This window comes from Capra hircus, chromosome 7, assembly GCF_001704415.2.
Source record: "Capra hircus breed San Clemente chromosome 7, ASM170441v1, whole genome shotgun sequence".
Classification (NCBI taxonomy): Eukaryota; Metazoa; Chordata; class Mammalia; order Artiodactyla; family Bovidae; genus Capra; species Capra hircus.
The window spans coordinates 89,189,142-89,216,290 of record NC_030814.1 but is presented as its reverse complement, the minus strand read 5'-3'; the positions used below and the strand labels follow the sequence as shown (position 1 = coordinate 89,216,290).

At 60.0% G+C, this 27,149-nt stretch overlaps 1 protein-coding gene across 10 annotated transcripts in view; it reads left to right on the top strand.

Moving 5' to 3' along the window:
* The window catches only part of DOT1L (DOT1 like histone lysine methyltransferase), a 52,048-nt gene that overhangs the window by 20,688 nt on the left and 4,211 nt on the right, over window positions 1-27,149 (top strand). For 4 of the 10 annotated variants that reach the window (XM_018050762.1, XM_018050756.1, XM_018050755.1 and 1 more), the window contains 23 exons: window positions 399-627; window positions 1,786-1,880; window positions 2,342-2,404; window positions 7,925-7,980; window positions 9,593-9,672; window positions 13,940-14,008; window positions 14,442-14,548; window positions 14,737-14,778; window positions 15,506-15,616; window positions 15,702-15,936; window positions 16,356-16,469; window positions 17,133-17,224; window positions 17,624-17,725; window positions 18,178-18,315; window positions 18,810-18,935; window positions 19,556-20,022; window positions 20,197-20,329; window positions 20,635-20,781; window positions 21,812-21,941; window positions 22,393-22,970; window positions 23,059-23,264; window positions 25,194-25,258; window positions 25,647-26,561. In XM_018050762.1, the coding sequence (XP_017906251.1) occupies window positions 399-627; window positions 1,786-1,880; window positions 2,342-2,404; window positions 7,925-7,980; window positions 9,593-9,672; window positions 13,940-14,008; window positions 14,442-14,548; window positions 14,737-14,778; window positions 15,506-15,616; window positions 15,702-15,936; window positions 16,356-16,469; window positions 17,133-17,224; window positions 17,624-17,725; window positions 18,178-18,315; window positions 18,810-18,935; window positions 19,556-20,022; window positions 20,197-20,329; window positions 20,635-20,781; window positions 21,812-21,941; window positions 22,393-22,970; window positions 23,059-23,264; window positions 25,194-25,258; window positions 25,647-26,561 (4,300 nt within the window). Of the gene's footprint in view, window positions 1-398; window positions 628-1,785; window positions 1,881-2,341; window positions 2,405-7,924; window positions 7,981-9,592; window positions 9,673-13,939; window positions 14,009-14,441; window positions 14,549-14,736; window positions 14,779-15,505; window positions 15,617-15,701; window positions 15,937-16,355; window positions 16,470-17,132; window positions 17,225-17,623; window positions 17,726-18,177; window positions 18,316-18,809; window positions 18,936-19,555; window positions 20,023-20,196; window positions 20,330-20,634; window positions 20,782-21,811; window positions 21,942-22,392; window positions 22,971-23,058; window positions 23,265-25,193; window positions 25,259-25,646; window positions 26,562-26,679; window positions 27,032-27,149 lie in introns of those variants that run through there. The other 6 variants (XM_018050761.1, XM_018050760.1, XM_018050757.1 and 3 more) reach the window with 6 other exon arrangements.

Genomic DNA, 27,149 nt, shown 5'->3' with positions numbered 1-27,149 from the left:
CCGGGGCTGGAACTGTGTTGATGCAGATGGCTGGGGCTGAGCTGGCCAGTGGTCCCGGCCCTTGTGGATGCCCTGGGAGCCGTGCTGAGCCAGCTGGTAACAGGGAACCTTCCTGGGGCTTCTCCCCCATGGGTGCTCTGGGCGCCAGGACAGACCAGCTTGTGGGGAGAGCAGTGCCAGGGAGCTTGCTCTGCCCAGGTCCCAGCTGCACTTGCATGCATGCACAACCCGACACATCTATACCCACACACACTCTGTCTACACACATGCACGTAGGTTCACACCACTGGCACACACACGCAGGCTCACACACGCTCCTGCGCACTTGTGTCTCTGCTGGGTTGGGGCAGCGGGCTGGGTGGTGTGGCCCCGCAAACTGTGTGTGTGCCCTGTCGCAGTGGAAGGGCACCACACAGCCCATGAAGCTGAACACACGGCCGTCCACTGGGCTCCTGCGGCACATCCTGCAGCAGGTCTACAACCACTCGGTGACTGACCCTGAGAAGCTCAACAACTATGAGCCCTTCTCCCCAGAGGTGTATGGGGAGACCTCCTTCGACCTGGTCGCCCAGATGATCGATGAGATCAAGATGACCGAAGATGACCTGTTCGTGGACCTGGGCAGTGGTAGGTGGGGGCTCTTCCCCCCACCCCTTCCCCCACTCCTTGTGCTTGCAGGATGGCCGCCCCATGAGGAGAGGTTCTGGGGGCTGGGGCCAGGCGGGCGCCCGTGGGTGTGCCATGTTGCCTGAATGAAGAAGCCATGGGCCAAATTGTCCTGGTGGGACTGTGCAGGTGACAGGCTGCCCAAGAGGCTCCCTGGCGTGTGGTTGGGCTGCTCTGTCAGGAACCCTAAGCACAGCACTCTCGGGTCTCCACTGCCCCCCATAACCTACTCACAGACCCCAAGGTCCTGTCCCATATGGCATGGCCTCGCCACTTGAGAAGGGCCCTGCAGACAGACAAAGGTGGCTTCTCTGGTGGCATTGTCATTGGCTTAAACTCTTTAAGTGTACAATTAATATTCTAATAAGCATGCACATGGTTGAAGGTCATTTCTAGAAAAGCCTGTAAAACTCCCCTGTGTGTGAGAAGGTTTATGATTTCTGAAAACTGCCAGCCTCCTCAGACCCCAGGTCCACTAGCTTCTCCTGCCCCCCGGGAGGGACCCCATGTCCTCTCCCTGTTTACCCTGTGTTTCCGAATAGAGGCTTGTTTCCATCATTGGATTCTGTTCTGTTCAAAATGGGAAATCTTGGGGCTCCTGACACTTTATTTGAAGTGCACCTGGCCTGAGTTCAAGGAGGGACAGTCTCAGAAGCCTCCTTTGTCTGTGAGCTAGTACCCACAGATCCTGCCATGTCCTGCGGGCGTGTGCTGTGCGGGGCCTCTTGCCACCACTCTGGGCCGCTCCCAACTCAGGTGGATGGTGGAGCATGGCTCATTGGTGGGGGGTGCTTCCTCCCAGGGGTCACTGTGCCTCGAAAAGCTGTGTCCGCGTGTGCACAGTGAATGCCCCGTGGGGCCGTGGACCATGGCGGGTCCCAGTTGGGTCGCCACTGAGCGTCTTATTCGTAATGAAATGGAGCACGGCTTGGCTGGGGGTAGGGGCGGAGCTCAGCCCATGGCCTGGGGCATTTGAACACATTCTGTGACCTGAGAGGGCACTTGGGGACTTGAGCTGAGAGGCCAAAGCCTCTGCCTGATGATCTTGTTGTCACGGCCTGGCTGCTGGGTGTGTCCTGCTGTGCGTCTGACGCCTCTCTCTCTCTCTCCCCCCCGAAGGGGTGGGCCAGGTCGTGCTGCAGGTTGCCGCAGCCACCAACTGCAAACATCATTATGGTGTAGAGAAAGCTGACATCCCAGCCAAGTACGCGGAGGTGAGTGGCCCTGGGCCCCGGGTGCGGCCACAGCTGCGGCCACAGCTGTGTCACTTTTGTTTCCAGCCTTGGTGTGCAGCGACCTGCAGGATAGGGGGCAGTCTGTGCTGGGGTTGAAGGAAGGTAGGGGAGGGGGTCCCTGCTTCACGTGTCCCTGAAAGACCGTTGCGGCTGTGTCCCCTGGTTCCCCTGGCGCTGGGGGTCAGCTGGCATCACCCTTGTGCCAACGTCTGCTGGGGATTGGGATAGGGGAGGCAGCAAGATCTGAGGAGCGCGCGTCTGAGTGGTGGTGTCGCCATGGGAAACCGTTGAGAGTTTGTGGTTTGCACGCCTGCCCACTCTGGTTCCCTGCAGTCAGGCTCCTTTCCCGGGAACCCTGGAGTGGGATGGGCATGGGGAGGACAGGGGCGCCCTCCTGGCCACCGGGTCCCTGATGGGCTGTCTGGTTTGGCTCTTTGCAGACGATGGACCGAGAGTTCAGGAAGTGGATGAAATGGTATGGAAAAAAGCATGCAGAATACACAGTGAGTGCCATCGCTCCATGCCCCCCGGCTAAGGGTGCAGCCCCGCCCTCTGTGCCGCCTCCCCTGACCCGCCGCCCCCTCTTTTCCCTGCCCGGAGCCCCCTCCCCACCACTTTCACTGCCTCCTGGCCACCTGCTGCCTCCTTGCTGTGGGCCTTGTAGGCAGTCGACTCCTCCGGCCCCGCACTCTGCCCCACTTCTCTTCCTCGGGCACCCAGCGAGGCCTTGGGAGCACCGGCTCTTTCAGGACCACATGTGGGGCGGTGGGGTGTGGGCTGGCCAAGGGCATCTTTCTCGTGCTTGCCCCCTGCCTGCAGCAGTGAGGCCCCACCAATGAGCTGGCCTGGTGCCGCTGCCCATGCCCCTCTCCCCGCATCCGTCAGCTTGGCCTTCAGTGCCGAGGTTCTTTGGGTCTCCCTCCTGGATCCTGATGTTCTGGCCTCTCTTTGCTCCTCCTGCCTGGGGTGTCCAACTCCATGTTCTCAGCTCCAGCGCATCTCTGTGCCCAGGGCTTTGTCAGCCACTGCAGGTTTCAGTGGCCAGTGGACATAGGGCTGCCATGCAGCCTCCATCTGCAGGACTGCGGCCGGGGCATTGCAGGGGGAAGGTTCCAAACCGGCTCTTCAGCATACACGTCACTTCCTGTCCCAGGTCCCCCAGGGCCCCAAGCTCCACCTGGCTGTGATGTGGTCTTCCTGGTCCCTCTGAAGATTCCTGACGTTATTTGTGTCTTGCTCTTGGGGGTCCTGGGGGACGGGGGACTTTGGGGCCAGAGCTAGCGTTCCTTGTTGCCTCAGGGAATAGAATGGTGTGTGTGATTCCAGGGGGTGGGGGGACAGCAGGAGAGAGGGAGTTTCGGCCCTGGAGCCACCTGACTGGTTCTCCTTTCAGGGATTGCACCCTCAGTATTGATGTGAAAGTCCAGTCTCAGCTCACCTGGATTTAAGATATCTTATAGGTGGTCCTTGATTGTGTGGTTCATCTCTAGGCCTGTGGTTTCTTTTGGGGTAATTCTCAAGGGGTGTGAGGTCTGGTCTAGACTCATCTCTCTCTGAGTGGACGTCCAGCCGTCCCACGCCATCTGCTGTAGAGACTGCCCCTCTCTGCTGAGCCATCTCTGTTGTGTCATCAGCGGCCATACTCACTGGGTGCTCTGTTCTGCTCGGTTCCATGCTGCTGCCCTCCCATCCCCACCCCCACCCCTGGTCTGCTCTCAGCAGCGCCCTGCCATGATAGCATCGTGGGAGTCAGCCCAGAGTCCCGTAGCTTCAGGCCTCCAGCCTGAAGCTGCCTAGGAGGTGAGCCGTTGACTTTGTATGTGGTCTGTTAACAGATGATAGGGCCTTTATCTGCAGCCTTGCTGTAGTTGCTGGTGTTACTTCTGGGTGACTGTTGTTGTGGTTGTTGATTGTTTTCGTTTTCCTCCGTAGAATAGAAGATTTGAAGGTTGAGCCAGCCTTCCAGGCCTGAGGTCAACCCCATCTGGCCTTGGGAATAGTTCCTTTTTGTTGTGGGTATTTGCAGCCTGGGGAGATACTGGTTTCCTCCTCTCGTGAGTCTGACTTTGGCGTCCAGGTGATGCTGACCCCATGTTGGGAGGTCAGCCATCAGCCTCTGCTTCTGCCCTGCTTTCCCTGGGCCAGGACTTACCCATCTGCAGTGTGGGCCCAGCTCCCCTCCCCTTTCTCTTGATGGGATTTCTCATAGGTTTCTTCCCCTCAGTGAAATGTGAGGGTGTCACCTCTGGCCCCTGTGTCCTCCCACACCTGCAGTCCTCTAGTGTTTGTTGCTCAGGCTGAGGGAAATTAGTCCAGTTCATTTCTATTTTTTAGAAGCTTCTTCCTGTCCTGTCCCCAGTCCCACTGGCATGCTGATAAGAGTTCCTGGATGGCTTGCCATTTTCCTAAGGCCTCAACCTCCTCGGAGAAGGCGATAGCACCCCACTCCAGTACGCTTGCCTGGAAAATCCCATGGACAGAGGAGCCTGGTGGGCTGCAGTCCATGGGGTCGCAAAGAGTCGGACACGACTGAGTGGCTTCACTTTCACTTTTCACTTAAATGCATTGGAGAAGGAAATGGCAACCCACTCCAATGTTCTTGCCTGGAGAATCCCAGGGACAGGGGAGCCTGGAGAGCTGCCCTCTATAGGGTCGCACAGAGTCGGACATGACTGAAGTGACTTAGCAGCAGCAGCACAACCTCCTAAAACACAGGTTTTTAAAATTATAAAGTGCTTCTTGCTTCTGATGAGAGGGCCAAATGGTTGAAACATGTGATGTAAAAGCCTGGTTGACTTAGGCCCTAGAATGCCCCATGGACCCGCAGCAGCCTGTGGTGCTTGATTCACAGTGTGGTTCTAGCTGCTGGCACGACGCCCATGGCTGGAGGCCAAGGTGGGGGTGAGGCTGGTGGGCTGCCTGCCTGTGGGTCACCGCTCCTTCCTCCCTCTCTTGGCAACATCGGGAGGCAGTGCAATTTGAGAGGGGGGTGATGGGGGTTGGTGGCATGTCAGCTGGTGCACTGGCGCAGCCCCCTGTGTGGAAACCTGCTTGTTCTCTGCCTCCTGAAGGCCAGGCACTCATCAGGGCCCTGCTGTTAGGCCCCACGAGGTGGCTGCGAGCAGAACTTGGCTCTGAGGACTCTTAAGTCGTGGCTTTGGCTGCTGTGTCTAGAGCGGCAGCCGGCAGTGCCTCTGGTGTCCAGGCAGCCCTACTCCAGGAAGCCGTGGTGACAACTTCTGCCCAACGCCTGGACTTGGCGGGAGGGCGCGTGCGAGGTCTGGGGAGGCCCTCCTTGAGGTTCTGTGTGGCTTCAAGCAGGCACCCTGGTCGGCAGGCAGAGTCCTGCCTCCATCACTTGATGGTAGACAAGGGACATCAGACACCCTAGCCAGTGTGTTTACTTGCGGGCGCCGGAGCCTCCTCCTGGGTCCCCTCCTCCTGTTGAAGCCCTGGGCCCTCCCTGTGCCTGGCTTCTGCCTATGTCCCCAGCACCTCAGGGTGCCCCTTTGCCTCGGGACGTCTGAGCGACCACGTGCCATTGGTGCCTGGTGGCGGGCCTGGCACAGGCAGGTTTCCTGTGCCAGGGTGTCAGTGAGTTCTCGGAAGTGCCGCTGAAGGAGGTGCCCCCAGCCAGGTGGCAGCGTGGAGCCCAGTGGGTGAGGCTGCCCTCCGGCTGGTGCGGTCAGGTTGGCAGGGACCTGGTGCTGCTGACGGGCCGCCCAGAGCACGAGCCCTGCCCTCCTCTGGTGGCTCTAGCACACAGCAGCTCCGAGGGACTGGTTGGCAGTCGGGTGCCGCGTCTGCGCCTGTGGCCGTTCCAAGGCAGGTGGCAGGGTGACTGAGTCTGGGGCACCCGTCGCTGGCTCCCGCCCTGTGGCTTCGGGTGGGGCCTCCCTGGGGCCCCCCGGGAGGGAGTGCTTTCTTCAGGGGGAGCATGTGCGCCATGTGGTGTGGGTGGTGGCCCATAGGAGGAGGCTTGTGGTGAGGGGGGCTGTGCCCGCCTTGTCTGGTTCGCGGCCTGGAGCAGGGGCACACTGGAGGTCTCCCTGGTTGGGGAAGGGCGGTCACGCGGGGCAGCCTTCATGCACATTCCTCTGGAGCTGGAGGTCTGGGCCAGCTGGGCCGGTCACAGTCCTTGGTGGGGGCGACAGGAAGGCGATGCTTATCTTCTGTCACTGTTAACCTGGGCACGCGGACCCCAGCGACACAGAGCTGGCCCGGTCAGTCCCTGTCCTCAACCAGTTATGGCCTGCCCATGCCAAGAGGTGGTAGGTAGCCTGGGGGCCAGGCGGGCAGGACAGTGGCTGTTTTCTTGCCCTGAGCATGAGGCCGCCGCGGAGCAGTGGTGCTGTGGCTCCAGTGGCTTTCCTTGGGTGGGTGAGCCCCACAGAGAGGAGCTGCATCAGGCTGGGCTTGAGGGAGCCCAGGACACAGCAGTCGGCTGTCCTCACCGACCGGTGTGTTAGAGACGGGACAGAGCAAATAGAGGAAGGAGGCGGTGGATAAGTCCCAGGACCAGGCATGAGCTTTTAGTAGGGTTGAACTCCCTCAGACAAGACATGACAGCACGAGTGACGTGCAGTCCCCAGCGGGGCTCGTATAGACCCCGTGCCCAGATGAGACGTAATGGCACCAGGGAGGTGTGGTCCCCCGGGGGGCTCACACAGACCCCATTCCCAGGGTTCTTTCTGGGTGCTGGCCATGCCAGTGTTGCTACCTACCATGGCCAAGACCCCAGACTCTGGGAGGATGTGAGGTGTTTGCACGGACAGTGTGGGAACGCTGAGAACCCTCCCCAAGACACAGCCCTGGGCCCGCAGCATGAGATTTCTCCTGCACAGCATCACAAGGATTTTGAACTTGAATCAGTGCCCAGCCCCACTGGGCTGTGTGCAGGGAGCGGTGGCAAACTTGGGAGACCCAGAGATGGATCCCCTGGACATGGACAGCCCTCTACCAGCTCCCAGATCCTTTAGGATGGCCGCCTCTCTTCTGCCCAGCAAGGCTCGGCCCCTCCCATGCTGGGTGGTTTCTGTGTGCAGGGAGGGTACTGAACCTGCAGCTGCTCTGCCTGGGCGCTGCTCGTTGCAAGGACCTCTGCTGGGTGCTAGGCCTGCTGGGTGGTGCTGCCCCATCGCTGCCTGGAGGGCCTCCCTGTCACCTGGGGGCACTGGTGGGAGTGCAGACGAGGGCCTGTCAGCAGTCACCTCCACCTGCTCCCCCAAGGTGCTCTGCCTCTGGACCTGCCTGTTCTGGATGTTTCCCATCAGTGAAATCACATCCTGTGTGTCCTTCTGTGCTTCCTCTCACTGAACATCCTATTCTCAGGGTCCATCCACATGGTAGCGAGTGTCAGGGCTTCTGATGGATGCTCCTGGGTGGGGGGGGATATGTGTGTATCTGCTTGTCCATCAAGCGACACGTGCACTGTCCACACCTGTCTCTGCGGACAGGGGTGTGCAGATGTTCCCATGGGTGGACACTGGGGGTGGGATGATAACATTTTTTGAAGAATCGTAAAGTCAGATTTCTTGGTTTCTGAAATGTTACAGTTCTAGACAATGAGGTTAATGAGACTTGTGTTGTCTCAGATGCACTTTGGCCTTGAGGCAAAATGAGATTAGTCCTCTGAGGGAGACAGTAGTGGGAGTGGTACTGGAAACGTCGGGATGCCCCCGGCATGGGGAGACCGTCCACAGCAGTGTGGGTGGGCACTGGGCTGCACCCTGGGGCCCTGATTCTGTCACAGCGCTTGCAGTCCAGCTCTGTGGCACATGGTCACCCTGGCGCGCCCCCTGCTGGCCATGCATGGACATGGCATTGGGACTTTCCAGCACCTCCGGTGCTCTGGCAGCTGTGTCCACGTGCATGGTCAGCCTGTGGCTGTGACCCTGGCCTCTTCCCACATCCTCCCAGTCAGGGCCTCTGATCATTCCATCTCTTCTTGGGGGTCAGACGGGGATGGAACACAGAGGCAGTGAGACCCCAAGTGATGGGTTGTCCCTCTTATCTCCTTTCAGCTGGAGAGGGGGGACTTCCTCTCGGAGGAGTGGAGAGAACGGATTGCTAATACAAGGTACGGCCGGGGCCTGGGGGTGGGGCCGAGGGGCCGGGCTGGCAGGGACGATGTGGCTTTCCCTCCCTGAGGGTGACACCAGCAGACAGGGTCCTGACCCCCTGCCTCCCTGGGCTGGACAGCAGCGACCACCACCACCTGTCCTGAGCTTGCTGTGGCCCCGCCTTTGTGTCCCTTGCGCTGGAGCCTGATGGGCATCCTCCTGGCCCTGGCCATGGGGCCGTGTGCTCACACTCCTGGTGGCTCCCCGGGCCTCAGTGACCAAGGAGCGAGTGTGTCACATGCTCTCGGCTCTGACCGGGGGAAGGGGTCACAGTCATTCTCTCTGACCTTCCTTCCACACGTGCTTGTTGCAGGGCGCCCTGAGCCCTGTCATTATCTTCTCGCTCACAGAGGTCTGACCCCATCTTTGATCTCAGTGAGGACGTCTCCCCTGAGGCGGGCATGCTATCCCCCTTTTGTCGAGAAAACATGCTGGCTTGAAGTGTCCCCCTCAGTCTGAGTGTGGGGACTCTATTGCAGCTGTGGGGCCTCTCCTGTGGGGCCCTGCGGCTCTATCTGGGCTCCATGGTCATGGTTATGGCGAGGAAGAGCCGGCTGAGGGGCCTACTCCCAGCCTTGGCTGCCCACTGTCCACCTGGCCTGGAGCACCTCGAGGCCCCACCTCACCCCCGCTCCCACGGGCCTCGGAGCTGCCTTGTCTCCTTGCAGGCAACCCCAGGCTCTGTCCTGGCCCACGCCCTCTCCTGGCCAGTCCCCTTGAGACCCTGCCATCCAGCCTTCCCAGGCTATGTCCCTGCTCCCCGTGGAGGCCTCCCAGCCAGCCGCTCTCGTCAGGGCTCTGCCCGTCATGACCTCACCATCCCTGCGCTTTTTCCTAAGTAGGGGCTGGGAGAGCTTAGCCCCCAGCTGAGGGCTCCCACTGCCACTCTCACAGCAGTCAATGTGTCCTCGCCCTGGTCAGGCCCTGTGACTGTCCTTTTGCTGAGATTCAGGAGGAGCGGCATGGGGCCGGCAGGCAGCTGGCTACTCTGTCACATTCAAATAAGGAGGGAAACCCAGGTTGGGGAGATCCCCCATGTGGACAGGAGCCAGGGGATAGAGGATGGCCAAGGGATGGGGGACCTTGGGTGAGGCAGGAGCCCCCCGACTGCCTGGTTGGCATCTGCAGACAGAGCTTCTCAGGCCCTCAGATGCCAGAGAACATTGGAAAAACGGGAAGCCTGGGCCAGCCCCTGCCTCAGAAAAACTTCGTGCTGGGCCCTCAGGTGGTGGGCTCCCTTCCAAGTGTAGCTCAATGGGTCTGTGCTGCCTTCCTGCCCAGGCGGCCTCACCCCTGTGTGCCCAGGTGGCCCAGCTTGTACTGCCCATGCACCAGCCTTGGGGATGCCCGTGTCGGTGCAGGCCTTCTCCAGGGAGCCAGCAGCCTGCTTGTCATGGGACCTGGCTGAGGGGTCTGTGTTGGCAGCACCCGGGGCAGCTGCCACGCCCCGTGGGCCCTGAGCCTGTGCCCCCGCTGTGGAGGAGGTGCAGACAGCGCTGCGGTGGAGGCGCTGCAGCTCTGTGCGTGTGCACGCAGAACCTGGCACTCAACTGGAGCATTGTTTTGCAGTGTTGTATTTGTGAATAACTTTGCCTTTGGTCCTGAGGTGGATCACCAGCTGAAGGAGCGGTTTGCAAACATGAAGGAAGGTAATGTATCCCTCTGTCTCTGCTCTGTGCGTCGGTTCTGCGTCCGTCCCACGTCTGTCCCGTGTCCGTCCTGCTTGGGCCGTGTAGCAGCGGCCATGATCACGCATGCTGGGACTAGCAGCATCCTCTGATCTAGCCCCAGTGGGAAGGCCTCGGAGGCAGGAGGGAGGGGTTTGTCTGTCTTTCTTGCTGTCACCTAGGTTGCAGGCAGGGTGCCTCCCAGCTCAGAATGTTCAGTGAACAGAGTGGACCTCACCACTGCTCAGGCCAGAGCTTGCAGCTGCCTGGGAAACGGGTGGGGACCTGGTTAGCAAGGGAGTTGCAATCTGTCCAAGTCATCTGGGTTTCCCATGGACAGTGCGTAACGTCTTAGTTTAAGGACGTCCTGGGCACTTAACTGTGTGTCTCATACTGGAACTTGACTAAGTGGAAGTTCAGCCTTGGGGTGCTGGGGCTGCCAAGACCAGCCCTTTGGCTTTGCCCAGGGCTTTCTTGTGTCTGGACCCTCGAGGCCTGGCTGCAGCCCCCCGCCACTTCCCCACTCTCTCTTACTCTCCGTCCCAAGGCTGGGTGAGGCCAGATGCACCCAGGAGGGGAGCTCACCTCTCCAGCTCTGAGTCTCAGAATCCCTGTGGGACTGCTGGGCACAGCTCCGGAGGGAGAGGTCATCAGAGCTTGAAAGCTGAGCTTCCATTCTGATTCTGAGTCAGAGTCCATGTAGTCTTTAGGAAGGGTGTGCTCCGTGTGTGTGTGAAAGTGTGCAGACTTGGGGCAACAGGAGTGGTTTTATGGAGGGAGTATTGATGGCGTCTGGCTAGAAGCTCATGGGGGATCTTGACAGTCCACAGGGAGGCTGAGAGGAAGGTGCTGAGGCTGAGTTCTTGCTTTTGACCCTGCTAACCTCACTGGCGTTCCCTCCCTCCTCTCCTCAACCTCTTCCTCTTCCCTCGCCGCCCTTCGGAAACGCCGGGGTGTTGGATCTTCTTGTGTCCCAAGCTCCTCCCCCAGCCTGTGGCAAACCTGAGCAGGGCTGTCCCCAAGTGGGTGGTCTCTGAGAAGCTTCCAGACCACTGAAGGTACAGGGAGCAGGGATGCAACTGTGTCATGAAATTGCGGTCATGCAGCAGGTGCAGCAGTCCATGGGGCATCCCTTCACAGTGCCAGGGCATCCTGGTGCCTGTGGAGCGTCACGCCCATGAGGACTGGCGTTCATTCGTGTTCTCATCACCACCGCTGGGTCCCTGGGGAGTTGGGCTCTGGCTCAGGGTAGGAGAGCAGGTCTGGCGTGTTCAGGAAGAGGGGTTGGAAGAGCTTCTCCAGTTATGACTCAAGACAGCAGGAGTCCCCTGTCCTGGAGGGAAGCCTCGCCTGACACGGGCAGGCACCTTGCCCTGCCTCCCTCATCCCCCACGTCCCTGTCCCCAAGGCTCCAGGGAGACTCCCATGTCCTCCTGAGGTCCGTGGCTGGGAGAGAAGCAGGGTGGGTCCTCCATGTTTCATCATGAAACATGTCAAGCGGACAGAAGAATTGAAAGGATCACCCAGCATAGAAGCAGTTTCCAGCTGCCCTCAGTACAGCCGGCTGCATGTGTTTGCATGCGCGTGCAGGTGAGCACGAGCCTGAGCGTGCGGCAGGGGTCGTTCCTGATGGTTTATGGGAGTGAGTGCCTTTCCCCAGCCCCAGGTTCCACCCAGAGAAGAGCTTGAATTGCTGTCCTCCCCGCTGGCCCAGGCATCTATCTGGCTGTGGGGTCCCACTCTGTAGCCTTTGGGCCTCGGGGCACAGCCCCTCCATTTGGACACTGCCCACTGGGCATCCTGAATCGTTGTCTTATGGATTGTCACCTGGGGTGCACTGGTTCCTCATGGTCTGCTTAATCTTGCCCTCTGCACCCCATGTCCTGAGTTCTCGGGTGTCACACATGCTTGGCTCGTGGCCCCTGGTGGGAGTGGGACTGCCTACCAGGCCCTCCTGTCACCTGGGATCTGTGGCCCTGCAGTGACATGCCCACAGAAGTCCTCTTAACATATCCTGTTGACCCTAAAAACTTGCTTGGGCTTTCTAATTAAAGCATCCTGGAATGTGTGGGCTTCACTCCCTCCCGCTCCCCGGCCCCACTCTTCAGACGCCTCCACGATGCCTGGGGTAACCCCAGACTCTGGCCACAGTGACTGCTTAAATGTGTACCCAGCTCGCCAGGGACCTGTCATCACCGCCTCCTCATGGGGTGCCAGAGGCCAGGCTGGTGCTAGGGTGCTCTTTGCGCCTGGATAGTCAGGGGCATGTGAGCATGTGCTGAGGGGCTCATCCTGACCACTCCACTTTCCTGGTAACATATTTCTTTCACTTTTTTGGGGTAAGTTTATGTATTTTGTCTGTGTTGAGTCTTTCCTGCTGTGCAGACTTTTCTCTAATTGTGGCCAGCGGGGGCTAATTTCTAGCGGGGTGCAGGCTTCTCCATGCTTTGGATTCTCTTGTTGCAGAGCACTGGCTCTGGAGCACATGCTCAGTAGTTGCGGTACACGGGCTTAGTTGCTCCGTGGTGCTTGGGTTCCTCGTGGCAGGGATTGAACCCATGTCACCTGAGTTGACAGACAGATTATTAAAAACTGAGCCATCAGGGAAGCTCCTCTTTGACATTTATTCTTGGTTCTTTATTTCTGGACAGTTTCAGTCCTTCTTACATTGGTGCATTTAGAGACAGCGTTTCATACAGGGTAAGGGGAAGCTTTTGTACTCTGAAGGTAACATCACCAGTCACAGTGACCTCTCTGCACAAGGCTTCGAGTCCTTGTGGTTCTTCTTTTCTCTGCAGTGATTTGCATGCATGCCAGGACTTACTGGAAAAACTTTCCTGTGCAGCCGTTTCTGACTTGAACCATTCCCATTATGGCTGTGTGGGGTCAACCCCTGATTCTCCTCGGGTTCTGTCTGTGTGGATCAGGGCCCGGTTCTCCTCAGATCCTGGCTGTGTGGATCAGGGTCTGGTTCTCCGCAGGTTCTGTCTGTGTGGATCAGAGCCCGGTTCTCCTCAGATGCTGTCTGTGTGGATCAGAATCCGGTTCTCCTCAGATTCTGTCTGTGTGGATCAGGATCCGGTTCTCCTCAGGTTGTGTCTCTGTGGATCAGGGCCTGTCCGTGTAGATCAGGCCCTGGTTCTCCTCAGGTTCTGTGTGGATCAGGGCCTGGTTTTCCTCATGTTCTGTCTGTGTGGATCAGGATCCGGTTCTCCTCAGATCCTGTCTGTGTGGATCAGGATCAGATTCTCCTAATGTTCTGTGTGAATCAGGGCCTGGTTCTCCTCGGGTTCTGTTTGTATGGATCAGGATCCGGTTCTCCTCAGATCCTGTCTTTGTGGATCAGGGTCCGGTTCTCCTCGGGTTCTGTGTGGATCAGGTCCCGGTTCTTCTCCGGTCCTGTCTGTGTGGATCAGGATCCGGTTCTCCTCGGGTTCTATCTGTGTGGATCAGGGCCCGGTTCTCCTCAGATCCTATCTGTGTGAATCAGGGCTCGGTTCTCCTCAGGTTCTGTGTGGATCAGGGCCTGGTTCTCCTCAGATCCTGTCTGTGTGAATCAGGGCCCAGTTCTCCTCATGTTCTGTCTGTGTGGATCAGGGCCCGGTTTTCCTCAGATCCTGTCTGTGTGAATCAGGGCCCAGTTCTCCTCATGTTCTGTCTGTGGATCAGGATCTGGTTCTCCTTGGGTTCTGTTTGTGTGGATCAGGACCCGATTCTCCTCAGATTCTGTCTGTGTGGATCAGAATCTGGTTCTCCTCGGGTCTTGTCTGTGTGGATCAGGACCCAGTTCTCCTCATGTTCTGTCTGTGTGAATCAGGATCCGGTTCTCCTCAGGTTCTGTCTGTGTGGATTTGACCTGCTTTTCCTCAAGTCTGTCTGTCTGGGTCAGGGCCCGGGTCTCCCTCAGGCTCTGTCTGTTAGTATGGTTCAGGGCTGGTTCTGGTCTGGCTCATCTGCACAGTGCAGACAGTGTGGAGGACCCCAGCTGTCCCACCCCGAGCCCCGGGGCTGTGGGGCTGTGAGCACCTTTGCAGGAAGGCAGTCAGTGCTCCAGGCCAGGGCACTCAGATGCCGCTTAGTTTGGCTCTCACTGGAGCAGAGGACTGACTCACAGTGCGTCCTCCCTTCTGGGTGCTGGGGGCTCGTTTCCTGAACGCTTTTGCACCCCTCTGCTCTGATGTCATCAGGCTCTTGTTTGCATCGCGTGCTGGTGTCCTCAGGGTGGTGCTGACCCCTCTCTGTTTTCCAGGTGGCAGAATCGTGTCCTCGAAGCCCTTTGCGCCTCTGAACTTCAGAATAAACAGTAGAAACTTGAGTGGTAAGAACACTTGTGTTGCCAGATTCTTAACATGTCTGATTGTCAGCACCTGCAGTGACTTAAAGCAGGATCCCTGCCAGCAGAGGTGACCTGGGGGCATCCTGGGCTAGCTCCACTCACTCCATGCAGGATCCCCCATGTGACAGCCCCTGATGTCCCCAGACATAGCCCCGGTCAGGGTTGTAGGGGTGAGAGTCTCAGGTCCCATGGGAGAATGACAACGCCCCTTGGGGGCATATACAGGACCTGGGCATCCTTGCAGCTGCCCTGGCTGTCTCGTTGGACTCCGAGACTCTTTCAGAGCCCATGCTGTGGGCTTGTCCCCACCCTCGTCCTCGGCTGAGGGCCGGGGGGAGGGAGGGCCATGGGCACCTCCCAGGCCGGTGGTTGGGATGCCCAGGCGTCCCCTGACCCGTGGGCCCATTGTGCACAGACATCGGCACCATCATGCGCGTCGTGGAGCTGTCGCCGCTAAAAGGCTCGGTGTCATGGACGGGGAAGCCAGTCTCCTACTACCTGCACACCATCGACCGCACCATAGTGAGTGGTGCCCGAGCGCCCCTGCCCTGCCTCTCAGCTAACCTGGTGGGGGCAGAGGTTTTACTCCCACCCCGGGGTCCAGCATGTTCCCTGGGCACGTCACTGCCTGGCGTTGGTGGGTCTGGGATATGGCTTTCATCTTGCAGGGTTTTCCACCGCTAATGAGACTTTTTCTTTTCCATTTTTAGCTTGAAAACTATTTTTCTAGTCTAAAAAATCCAAAACTCAGGGTAAGTTTGTCTGTTTGCCCTTGACCTATAAGCCTGGTTGCTGCTGACCAGAGCCTGAGGGTCCAGATTCGGGCCTGGGCACCAGGGGCCCCTGGCTGTGACAGCCTTGACTTGAGCAGTTTCAACAATTTGGGGGGAAATAGGTTGATAATAGGTTGAAAACAGTTAACACTTTGAAACGTTTTGCTGCCCCTTGGTCCCTGTCGGTTTGTCCCTGAATCTTGTGGGATGTGTGTCCCAGCATCTTTCTCTTTGGAGGCTCAGACGAGCCTGTGAGCCTGGAGGAGCCCCCAACCCGGGCCCCTCCTACCGTGATAGGACCTCAGGTCACAGTGTGGGGACTACCACCCCATCGAAGACAGAACAGCTTCATGGGCAGCACTGTACTCCCTGCTGGTGATCCAGGGTGTCCCTCAGCCCTCTTCATGGACAGAGCACCCCCAAGTGGGGAAGCAGCTGTGGGGACCTCAGGGAGGCCAGGCCATTCAGCAGCTCCTCACTCTGCACCCAGGCTCTGCCTTTAATAACTTTTCCTTGTGACCTGAAGGCCGCTGGGGTCCTGGCAGAGACAGGGTGTGGGTATTGTTTTTCCCTGCGGCATCATCAAGGGTGCAGATGAGCAGAACCTGGCTGACCACCCCTGGGAGCCTGAGCTGTGGGGCCCCTGGAGGCAGGGGGTTCCACACGGTGCCTGAGATTCAGGAGACACCCCCTGCCTGCCCACCAGGAGGAACAAGAGGCAGCTCGGCGCCGGCAGCAGCGGGAGAACAAGAGCAACACAACCACACCCACCAAGGTGCCCGAGAGCAAGGCAGCTGTGCCGGCAGACACCCCCGTGGTGAGCCCCACTCTGGTCGGGGAGGGAGCCAGGCCACCCTCAGAGCCCACACCTCTGGCCAGTCCTTCATGCGGGTTTCCACCAGGACTCCGGTGCTGAGGAGGAGAAAGCCGGGACGGCCGCTGTCAAGAAGCCATCTCCCTCCAAGGCCCGGAAGAAGAAGCTGAACAAGAAGGGCCGGAAGATGGTGGGTCGGAAGCGTGGGCGCCCCAAGAAGATGAGTGCCACCAACCCCGAGCGCAAGCCCAAGAAGACCCAGAGCGCACTGGACCTGCTGCACGCCCAGACCGTGTCACGAGCGGCCTCCCCCTTGCCGCAGGGTGAGCCCCGCCCCCGTGCTGTGGGATCCTGGGAGTGAGTGCCGTGGGGTCCTTGGGCAGAAGCTGCTGTGCCAGTGTCGTGGGCGTGCTGTGTGGGTACGCCCAAGCTCTGAACCTTCCTGAGGGAGGTTCCACCTGAGGGAGGAACCACCTCAGGGGTCCCCTGGGCCATTGGTGTGGTCAGCTTGACCCAGCCATCTGCCCGGGAGCAGGTCCTAGGGCCTTGGCTTCCCACGCTCCTGGTCCTGGCAGGAGGCTTGGCTCAGAGTGAGTGGCCAGGTCACGAGCATGTACAGCTCAGTGTCTGGTGGTTGGGGCTGTGGGAATTGTGTTGAGTCCTGTTGTTGGGGCACTGGGGGCTCTGTAGTGGCCTTCCGGGCCCCGTTTATGGGATTGTGACCACTGCTGTGTCCCCACAGACGTGCACAGGCCACCTCACAGCCCATTCTACCAGCTACCTCCCAGCGTGCAGCGGCCTACCCCTGAGCAGCTGCTGCTGGCACCCACCCCGCCCGCGCTGCACAGGCTGCTAGGTGAGCACCAGCCGGGCCCACGGGTCAGGGAGGGCGAGCAGCAGCTGGTCTACACCCCGGCAGGAGCCCCATGCTGTGCAGCGGAGCACACCGCCTCCAGGGCTCAGGCTTATCCTGCCAGGGGACTCTTGGGTTCTGGGATCACCAGGGCCCGTGTGGTGGTCTGAGGCTAAGGTTCTGCCCCAGGGCACACTGGGCCACCCTGGGGCCTCCTGGCATTGAGTGAGTGGGGCCAGGGAGGCAGCTCCACCCCCCTAGAGGATGGCCTCTGTGTCCATGGTGCCAGGATCCCACGGGATCAGACCCCGTTCTGCCAGCTTGAGCTCGCAGTCGTGGGCAAGGGTGGGCTGTGTTGAGATCACTCAGCTCTAGAAGCCTTTACAACCTTGGGAGCTATCAGTTTTCTCAACAGCAGTAGCGTATGTTTACCAAGAAAACTGGCAGAGTAGCCAGCCAGAGCCCACACGTGAGGGAGAAAGGAAACATGGGCCGGTGATGCCAGGAGCTTTGAGGGGCCCCAGGAGGGGGCGACCCCAGGTTGGGGCAGAGCCCTGGCCCCACCAAAACCCTGTGGGGCCTGCATGTGTTCATGAACCCCACCCCTGCCTTGAGCCTTGGCAGGATCCTTCCTGTGTCGACATCCAGTCTGCTCTCTCCTTGCAGAGTCCTTCAGGATTCAGTATCTACAGTTCCTGGCATACACGAAGACCCCTCAGTACAAGGCCACCCTGCAGCAGCTGCTGGACCAGGAGAAGGTGCGGCCCCCATGCTGCCAGCCAAGTTCCCGGGAGGGTTGGGGGGGCACTCATCCCCCACCTCAGGGCCCAATGGCCCCATGGTTGCAGCTGGCCTGGGCCCTGCTGTGATGGCTGAGGCGTCCTCATCTGGGGACAGTGTCCCCCGTGCTGAGAGGCATCTAGGGGGCCCTCAGCCTGGGCGTGTCCTCTGCAGCCTCAGTCAGGCCCAGCTCGGGCGTGGCTCTCTGGAAGGTGGGCGGCATAAGGCCCCGCGATGCTCATAAACAGGACTTGAAGCCACCGCTGTGTGGCACCATGTTCTGGGGTGAAGCCCTTATGGGGGTCTGGCCAATCTGCTTGCGTTTCCCCCACCTCCCTCCTGCCATGGTCCTTGCGCTCATCAGCCCTGCCCCGCAGGAGAAGAATGCCCGGTTGCTAGGCGCAGCGCAGCAGCTGTTTGGCCACTGCCAAGCTCAGAAGGAGGAAAGCAAGAGGCTCTTCCAGCAGAAACTGGACGAGGTAGACTGGTCCCTGCCTGGCTGCCGGGAGGCCTTGCACATGATCCCCAGTGCTGAGCTATGGGCAGGCGGGTGGGCAGGCAGGTGAGGGGGTTGGTACCCTAGCCCAGATAGCTGATGTCCAGGTGGACTATTGCCCTTCCTGTGCTTCTGACGCTGAAAGTCTCCCTCACAGGAGGCCTGGAGCCTGGGGGCGGTCAGAGGGCAGCTCCTGGGACTGCGTGGGGTACAGTGGTTGAGACTTCGCCCTCCAGTGCAGGGGCCACGGTTTTAATCCCTGAGCAGGGAACTAAGATCTTGAATGCCTTGCGGCCAAAAAACCAAAAACATAAAACAGAAGGAATATTGTAACAAGTTCAGTAAAATCTTTAAAAATGGTCCGCATCAAAGAAAACGAGGGGAAGTCTGCACGTGGCCCCGTGAGCGCCCACCTGGGCCATGGTGTGTCCTCAGCTGGGAGTGAAGGCGCTGACCTACAACGACCTGATCCAAGCGCAGAAGGAGATCTCGGCTCACAACCAACAGTTGAGGGAACAGACGGAGCAGCTAGAGAAGGGCAACCGGGAGCTGAGGAGCCAGAGCCTGCGGCTGGTGAGCATCCCAGGCCGGGTGGGACCCCTCCTTGCCCCTGTCTTCTATCAGGATGCTCTAAGGGCACCTGGCGCATCTCAGACTCGGGCTCTGATCTTCACTGCCAGGGCACCCTCAGCCCTTCCCCCACCTACAGCCCAGGGACCCTGAGCCCACATCCCCCTGTGTGCTGGGCCTCGCCTGTTGGAAGCGCCCTGTCTGCTCTCCTGGATGTCCCTCACTTGCTCCTGCAGGGTGTCCTTCCCAAGGACCCATCTTCTCAGCCCTGCCTCCAGAAGCAGCTCTGCTCTGTGCTTCGAGGGTGCGGGCTTGGGGTTGGGCAGCAGACTCCTGCTCTTCCGTGCCCCAGCTGTGTACCAGGGGCTCCTCCCCATCTCCACTGCAGGCACCCCTGGGTAGGAGCCATCCACTGGAGCCCCTCCCAACCCCCACCAGCTGTGCATGCTGGGTGGGGGCTGTCCGCCAGGACTCACAGCCCAACACCCTCCCCACAGCTCAAGGCACGGTGTGAGGAGCTGAAGCTGGACTGGTCCACGCTGTCCCTGGAGAATCTGCTGAAGGAGAAGCAGGCCCTGAAGAGCCAGATCTCAGAGAAGCAGAGGCACTGCCTGGAACTGCAGGTAAGGCTGGGCTGGGGATTGGAGCCTTCCTCATTGCCCCTTTCCCCACTCCCTGGCTCACCTACAGAGACGCCTTCCCCTCGACTGCAGCTCCCAGCACCAGACCCTGGGACACTTTTGAGGGATCTCTGACCACAGAGCTCTCATGGTGAACTGGTGTCCACTGAGATCCTTTTGAGGATGTGTCCTGAGCACACACCTCCCCAGAGCAGCTTTCTGCAAGGTCACAGCTCGTGTGTCACAGAAATGAGATTTATTGCCCAAGCCTGTGTGTGATGGGGCCTGCAGGAGGGGTCTCAGGAGGGAACACTCTGGGTTCTGACCCTCCTCCGTAATTGAGAATCAAGGAGCGGTCCGTTAATTGTGGAGAAAAGCCAAACATGCGGTTCCTCAAGCCCTGGCCGGCCCAGGACAGGTTCTGTCCTGATGTCTTACCCTGGCAGTCACCATGATGGCCACGGAGCCTGGGTCCCTTATCATCTCTGTGCACCTGCGCCCGACTCTGACGCTCGTTCACCTGTCAGCTCACCAGCCACATCCTCCTCTCCTGGACGGTTCTGGCTGGAGGGGTGCTGGGCTTGGGGCTGGGCGGGCCTGACACCCCCCTGGTCGTCCCACAGATCAGCATTGTGGAGCTGGAGAAGAGCCAGCGGCAGCAGGAGTTGCTCCAGCTCAAGTCCTGCGTGCCGCCTGATGAGGCACTGGCCCTGCAGCTTCGTGGGAAGCCAGAGGCCGAGCCTGGCCGGCTTCACTTGGAGCTGGACTGCGCCCGCTTCTCCCTGCCACCTTTCAGCAGCTTGAGCCCCGAGCTCTCCATGAATGGCCATGCGGCCGGCTATGAGCTCTGCAGCGCACTGGGTCGGCCCTCACCCAAGCAGAACACCCCCCAGTACCTGGCCTCTCCGCTAGACCAGGAGGTCGTGCCCTGCACCCCTAGCCACAGCGGCCGGCCACGGCTGGAGAAGCTATCCAGCCTGGCCCTGCCTGACTATACCAGGCTATCCCCTGCCAAGCTGGTGCTGCGGCGCCACCTGAGCCAGGACCACGCGGCCAGTGGCAAGGCAGCTGCCAGCGAGCTGCACCCACGGTGAGTGCAGGCCAGTGTCACTGCATTGTACAGGCCCTGTGGGTCTTCTCATCTGAGAGTCATCAGTTTTGAAGAGAATCGGGGGTTTGCTAGGCCAGGGCTGTCAGCTCTGAACACAAAGCTGCAGCCGTGTTCACACTCTCCAGAGTGACTAAGGACACGCCTTGTTTCTAGAGCCGAGCATGCCAAGGAGAACGGGCTCCCTTACCAGAGCCCTGGCATCACCAACGGCATCAAGCTGAGCCCACAAGACCCCCGACCTTCATCCCCCACAGCTTTACAGATGGGAGAGAAGGGCCCTGAGAAGGTGAGGCTGCTCTCTGAGAGCATCTGTGGCGCTGGGTGCGGGGTGGGGGGGGGCTCTCAAACGAGGTCCTGCAGGAGGGGGCAGCATGGCCACCCGAATGCACCCTTGCCTTCAGGTGAGGGTGGGAGAGAGCTCAGTCCCTGCGGATGGGAGGAGAGGGTGGTTGAGCAGCAGGGTGGGCCAGTCGTGGGTGGAGGCTGCTGACGGGCGGGTCTGGCCAGTTGGGAGAACGGGTTGGGGTGGGGGCTGGTTGGAATCCCCGGTATCCCCGGGGCAGTGCCCGAGGCCACTGTCCTGGTCGGCAGGGTGTGAAGGAGCGTGCCTACGCCAGCAGTGGGGAGGCCATCACCAGCCTGCCTGTCAGCATCCCGCTGAGCACCGTGCAGCCCAGCAAGCTGCCCGTCAGCATCCCCCTGGCCAGCGTGGTGCTGCCCAGCCGCGCCGAGAAGGCGGTGAGTGCGGCCCTTGGCCCAAGCCTGCTGCCCCAGGCCTCGTGTGCATGCACAGGCAGAGCCGTGGGCCTGTCCTTTCTCCTCGAGGGCCAGTCACTTTCTGTTCAGTTGCTCGCAGTTATATCTCCAGCATGCCGCAATACCTGAGAAAAAGAAAGCACCGATTCCCAGTAAGGTTTTCAGCTTTAATCTTAGATCTGAGTGTGCATGGTGACGGTGAGTGGAGAGAAGCTGCCCTTGTCCTTCTGGTCCACACTCGGGTTCTCTCTCACACACATGCCCTTCAGAATGACACTTTGTATAGAGCGGGCTGGGCTTTGTGTTTATGGAGGTGTCATTCACACAGAATTCATCCGTCTAAGATGTTCAGTGCAGGGGTCTTCGGTGTGTTCACCAGTCTTGCAGCCAGCTCTACTTCTGGAACATTCTGTACCCCAAGAGGAGGCCCATCCCCATCGGCATCACCCCTGTACCCCCTCCCAGCCCCTGACAATCAGTACCCCACTCTCTGTCTGTGGTTCAGCCTGTTCTGGATGTTTCCTATCAGTGGGATCACACACTGTATGTCCTGTGTCTGCCTCTCTCACTGAGCTTCGTGTCCTGAGGGTCCATTCATACGGTAGCGAGTGTCAGGGCTTCTCTCCTCTTTGTGGCTGAGGGATGGTCCAGTGTGTGGAGGGACACGTGTGTATCCTCTGTGGATGGTCATTTGGGTTGTATGCACTTTGGAGCCGGTGTAAATCACACTGCTGTGGACATGTGTGAACAGGAATCATGTGGACAGTTGTTTTTATCTGGCTTCACCTAGGAGTGGAGCTGCCAGGTCAGGTCATGACATCGCCCCACTGCTGTCCCAGGCGTTTAGACCTGAGCTCAGACATCTGCACCTCACCTTGTGAGAGCCTTCTGGTAGCTGACTTCTAGGCTTACCTGCGTGGCCGTCGCCCTTTTGGGCTCGCTGCCTCAGGCCCTGGGGACGTCCTTGGGTGTGTGCCCGGCTTGGCTGACAGTGTGCGCCTTCTTTCTGCAGAGAAGCACACCCAGCCCTGGGCCACCGGCCCGAGAGTCCTCGTCTACGCTGGAGAAGCAGGTGGCTGCTAACACCCATGGTGCCGGGGGCAACGCTGCTGGGAGCAAGAGCCTCGCCCTGGCTCCCACAGGTGAGGGTTCCCAGAGGCCAGGCCTGGCCCCTCCAGCCGCGGGGTCTGAGCTGCATCAGGGCCGCCCTCAGCTGCACGCACCCTAGGGTCCCCCCCAGCTTGTGTCAGGTAGCCATGCTCGGCCCGGGCCCGTGCCGGCCCTGTTGGCGGGGTCTGGTCCTCTGGGAGATCCAATGGGGCTTCTGTGTGGGGCCAACTGTGCACTTGGGTGCCTGCCCTCTAGACGGGCCCTGTTGCTGCTGTGAAGCAGGCGGCTCCAGCACTCGTCTCGACGCCACTGCTCTCGTGTGTGGAGGGCATCTCTGCTGGCGGTGCCCAGGGTCCACTCAGCATGTTCATGGGCTCCAGGCCCTCAACTGTCGCAGGCCCAGAAGTGGGGAGGAGGGCACAGTGAAGGCCCAGGGGTGCCAAGCATGAAGAAAGCCGAGCCACCACCTCGTGTCCTCCACAGGCTTTGCATACAGCGGCTCGGTGGCCATCAGTGGGGCCCTGGCAGGCAGCCCAGCACCCCTTGGCCCTGGAGCTGAGCCCCCGGCCCTAGACGAGTCCTCCAGCTCTGGAAGCCTCTTTGCCACTGTGGGGTCCCGCAGCTCCACCCCGCAGCACCCACCCCTGCTGACGCAGCCACGTACCTGCGGCTCAGCCTCGCCGGCCCCCCAGCTCTGCGCCAGCCCCCGGCTAGGCGCCCTGGGCCCGCTCCCCGACTCTGGCAAAGGGGACCTGCCCTGCGACGCCAGCTTCTCAGACCCTGAGAGCGAAGCCAAAAGGAGGATCGTCTTCACCATCTCGGCGGGTGCCAGCAGCGCCAAGCAGTCACCTTCCAGCAAACACAGCCCTCTGCCCTCGGCTGCCCGCGGGGACGGTGGCCAGGGCCATGGGCCAGACAGCCGCAAGCGGGGCCGGAGGAAGCGGGCATCAGCGGGGACCCCCAGCCTGAGCTCGAGTGTGTCCCCCAAGCGCCGGGCCTTGCCATCTGTCGCTGGGCTTTTCACGCAGTCTTCAGGGTCCCCCCTGAATCTCAACTCCATGGTGAGGCGGGAGCAGTGTGCTGGGGCTGGGTGGCTGATGAGGGCACATGCCAGGCCTGCTGGCGCTCATCCGTGTGCCTGGCCCTCAGGTCAGCAACATCAACCAGCCCCTGGAGATCACGGCCATCTCGTCCCCTGAGAGCTCCCTAAAGAGCTCACCCGTCCCCTACCAGGACAATGACCAACCACCTGTGCTCAAGAAGGAGAAGCCCCTGAGCCAGACCAATGGTGCCCACTACTCCCCACTGACCTCGGACGAGGAGCCAGGCTCTGAGGATGAGCCCGGCAGTGCCAGGCGAGTGGGCTGTGATCAGGGGGTTGGGGGGTGGTCCTGACTGCAGGGCGCATCTGGGATTGTTTAACTGTGTGAGAAACAGCCCACGAGGGCCCAAGGCTTCTGAGAGCACCTCGCTGCCTGTGTGCGGGGCGAAGCCGAGCCTGAGCCTGTAGCCCACCTGCAGGTGTCCCATGTCAACGGAGAGGAGGGAGGGCAGCAGATGGGAGAGCTGGAAGCAGGTGCACAGGCTCCGGGCCACTCATCTGATGGGGAACAGGGCTTTCTTTCCCTTGTTTTTTCTTTGACAGCAGCTGTGTTAGGTATAATTCACATAATATACCATCTGCTTAAAATGTGTGATCCAGGGCTTTCTGATGTATTTATGGGGTTGTGCAGATATCACCACTCAATTTAGGGCAATTTCATCACCTCAGAAAGACTCCCTGTCCCCTCCCCCAGTCCCTAGCCTCATCATCTCCTTCCTGTCTCTGTGGATCTGACTTCTCTAGGACCTCCTGTGAGTAGAATCAGATAGAGTGTGTCTTTCTGTGTCTGGCTTCTCTTACTGAGCATCGTGTCCTTAAGGCTCATCTAGGTTGTAGCAGGTGTTGGAACCTGCTTTTTAAAAGCTGCATCATGTTCCACTGTGTGGATGGACCACGTTGTGTTCACCCATCATGGATGCTTGGGTTGCTTTGTTTTTAGCTACTGTGAATCATGCTGGTCTGGATGTTCGTATGTATGTTTTTATTTGAAAGCGTGTTTATGGTTAGTGGTGCTAGTGGTAAAGAACCTGTCTCCCAATGCAGGAGACATAAGAGATGTGGGTTCAGTCCCTGGACTGGGAAGATCCCCTGGGGAAGGGCATAGCAACCCACCCCAGTATTCTTGCCTGGAGAATCCCATGAACAGAGGAGCTTGGCTGGCTAGTCCATGGAGTCACAAAGAGTTGGACACAACAGTGATTAGCACACATAGGCCCTAGGTGTGGAATTTGCTAGATCACATGGTGAGTCTGTGCTTAACTTTTGAGGATCCTTCCAATTTCCCACAGTGGCTGCCCCATCTCACTCCTGCCAGCCATGCATGGGGCGCGTTTCTCCACGTCCTCGCCCTCGTGTGTTAGCTTCTGGGTCTCTGTTCCATGCAGCAGTGCTGTCTCTGTGGGTGTGGTGGTGTCCTGGTTCCAACCTCTTCTCCTCAGGGGCCAGCAGCACTCCACATTGCCTCTTCCTTGGAGAGATGTCTGTTCACATCCTGGCCCATGTGTGATTCGGGTTGTGCTGCTAAGTCGTGAGAGCTCTTTGTTTGTTCTCGTGTGACCCCTCTCCAGATAGGGGCCTACAGCTGTGTCCTCCGATCCTCGGTGTGTGGTTTCTGTCCTGCTCGTGTCCATTGAGGCATAGGAGTGCTGTGTTCTGAACAGGCCCCGTGTACCGTGTATTTGTGGTATTTCTTTAGTTGGCTGTTTCCAGTGTTGTCTGAGTTCATTCTTCCACATACAAACATCATGTTGTGAAAATTCTGGATTATTTTGGGAGTTAGGTCTCTGGAGGTCATGGTCCTTCGGGACAGCCCCTAAGAATCCTGACATGTGAAGCCACACCGTTGTGTCACTGGGTGCAACCTGCTGGGGGGTCATTACATGCTCAGCACCATGTCATCCCCCTCTGTGGACAACACAGTCTTGTGGCTCAAGAGCCCATTCCACTCGGGGCCAGTCCTGCCTGGGGCTCCTGCATGTGTCTGTGTGTTGGGAAGCAGCATTTCTCCGCTGCTGGGGCCCACCCACAGCCATGTCCCCTTGCCACAGCCGCTGTTGGGGGCCCTGACAGCAGGTCGGACATCCCTGGCTCACGGCTTGCCTGGGCAATTCAGTGTACACACACAGCGTTCTGGTGTGCACGTGGATGGCAAACACTCATCCTCTTTTTCTTTTTCTGATAGAATTGAGAGAAAAATTGCAACAATCTCCTTAGAAAGCAAGTCTCCACCAAAAACCTTGGAAAATGGTGAGTTCAGTCTGCACAACGTTTGAGTCCTTGGCACCCACGCTAGGCTTGCTGCCTGGTCCCTGAGGACCCCACGGGGCTTCCAGGATTGTCCTGGGCTGTGCTGAGAACACACCTCCCCCGCCCCTCTCCCTGTGATGCTCTGGACGCCCTTGGTGCCGCCTGGTTCACTCAGGTGCAAGTAGTCCTCCCTGTCAACACAGCTTTCCTCTCGCTGAGCAGCCCACCGCTCTCAGCTTCTCTGGCAGCCCCACCCTTGCCAGGCCACTCTTCCTCTCCAGAGGGCCTTCTCTGTGTGGAGGCACTCTGAGCAGGCGGTGGTCTGGAATCTGCAGCGTCTTCCCCAGGCCCCACCGGTGGCCCAGGCCTCAGCCACTGCCTCTCCCAGCAGGTGGCAGCCTAGCAGGAAGGAAGGCACCGCTGGCCAGCGAGCCGGTCAACAGCAGCAAGTGGAAGTCCACCTTCTCACCCATCTCCGACCTGGGCCTGGCCAAGGCAGCTGACAGCCCGCTGCAGGCTGCCTCCGCTCTGAGCCACAACTCCCTGTTCGCTTTCCGGCCTGGCCTGGAGGAGCCCAGTACAGCCGATGGCAAGCTGGCCACCCACTCCAGGAAGAGCTTCCCAGGCACCCTGCCGGGGGCGGGCGGGCTGAGCCCCAATAGCCTTCCTGCCAGTGGCTTCGCCCTGGGCGGGGGCCTAGCAGCTGACCTCAGTTTACACAGCTTCAGTGATGGTGCTTCTCTCTCCCACAAGGCCCCCGAGGCAGCTGGCCTGGGTGCCCCCATGAGCTTCCCTGGCCCACGGGGCAAGGAGGGTGGCGCTGCAGAGTCTGGCCCCTTCGTGAACAAGCGGCAGCTGGACGGACTGGGCCCAAAAGGCGAGGGGGGCCTTCCCACATGCGGACCCCCGGACAAGGCCTCTACAGCGCATAGCAAGGCAGGCAAGGGCCGTGAGCGCGAGCCCGACGTCAAGAATGGCCACAACCTGTTCATGGCTGCTGCCGCCGCGCCCCCTGCAGGCCTCCTCAGTGGCCCAGGTCTTGCCCCAGCGGCATCCTCGGCAGGTGGCACAGCCCCGTCCGTGCAGACCCACCGCCCCTTCCTGGGCGCCTTCGCCCCTGGGCCACAGTTCGCGCTGGGCCCCATGTCGCTACAGGCCAACCTGGGCCCGTCTGTGCTGCAGTCCCTGTTCAGTTCTGTGCCCGCCGCCGGCCTGGTTCACGTCTCGACCGCCGCCACCAGATTGACCAACTCGCACGCCATGGGCAGCTTCTCCTCCGGGGTGGCCGGCGGCGCAGTTGGAGGTAGGCAGGGCCCTCGCGGCCACTTGGTCCCACAGGACCCGCTGGGGGACGAGCTGCGAGCCACACGTTGTCTCCGCCGCCCACCCGGACTGTTGGGTTTAACCGCCGCTGTTTGCAGGTTCCCTTCCAGGGCCCCCTGAGGGGGGAGAGGCTGTGCCCGCGTGTCCCTTTGGGTCCACTTTGCGCCCGCCACCTCGTTCCTTTTCACGAAACGCAGCCGTGACGGTCGTGTGGGCAGAGCACTCGGGCGTGAGTCGGCTGTGCCGGGCTCTCTGGTCTGACCGCGCCCTCTGCTTCTTAGAGGGATCGGCGCCATGCCCGGGCTCTCCTTCCTCCCGCAAGCTCGCCCGGAAGGTCCGATGCGGCCGGCGCTGGGACAGAGCGAGGGGCTGTGGTGCCCGTGGCCCGCTTGCATGCAGGGTGGAGCAGAGTGCGGGGAGCCAGAGGCTCCCGGCTCGCGTGGCACCGAGGTGGGGTGGGGTGGGTCCAGGCCGGCGGTGGGCCCGCCCGCGCTCCTGCTGCCTGCGCTTCGCTGCATCTGTGCCCGCACGCGGAGCTGCAGCTGCCGTCGCTTCCTCCTCCGCGTGC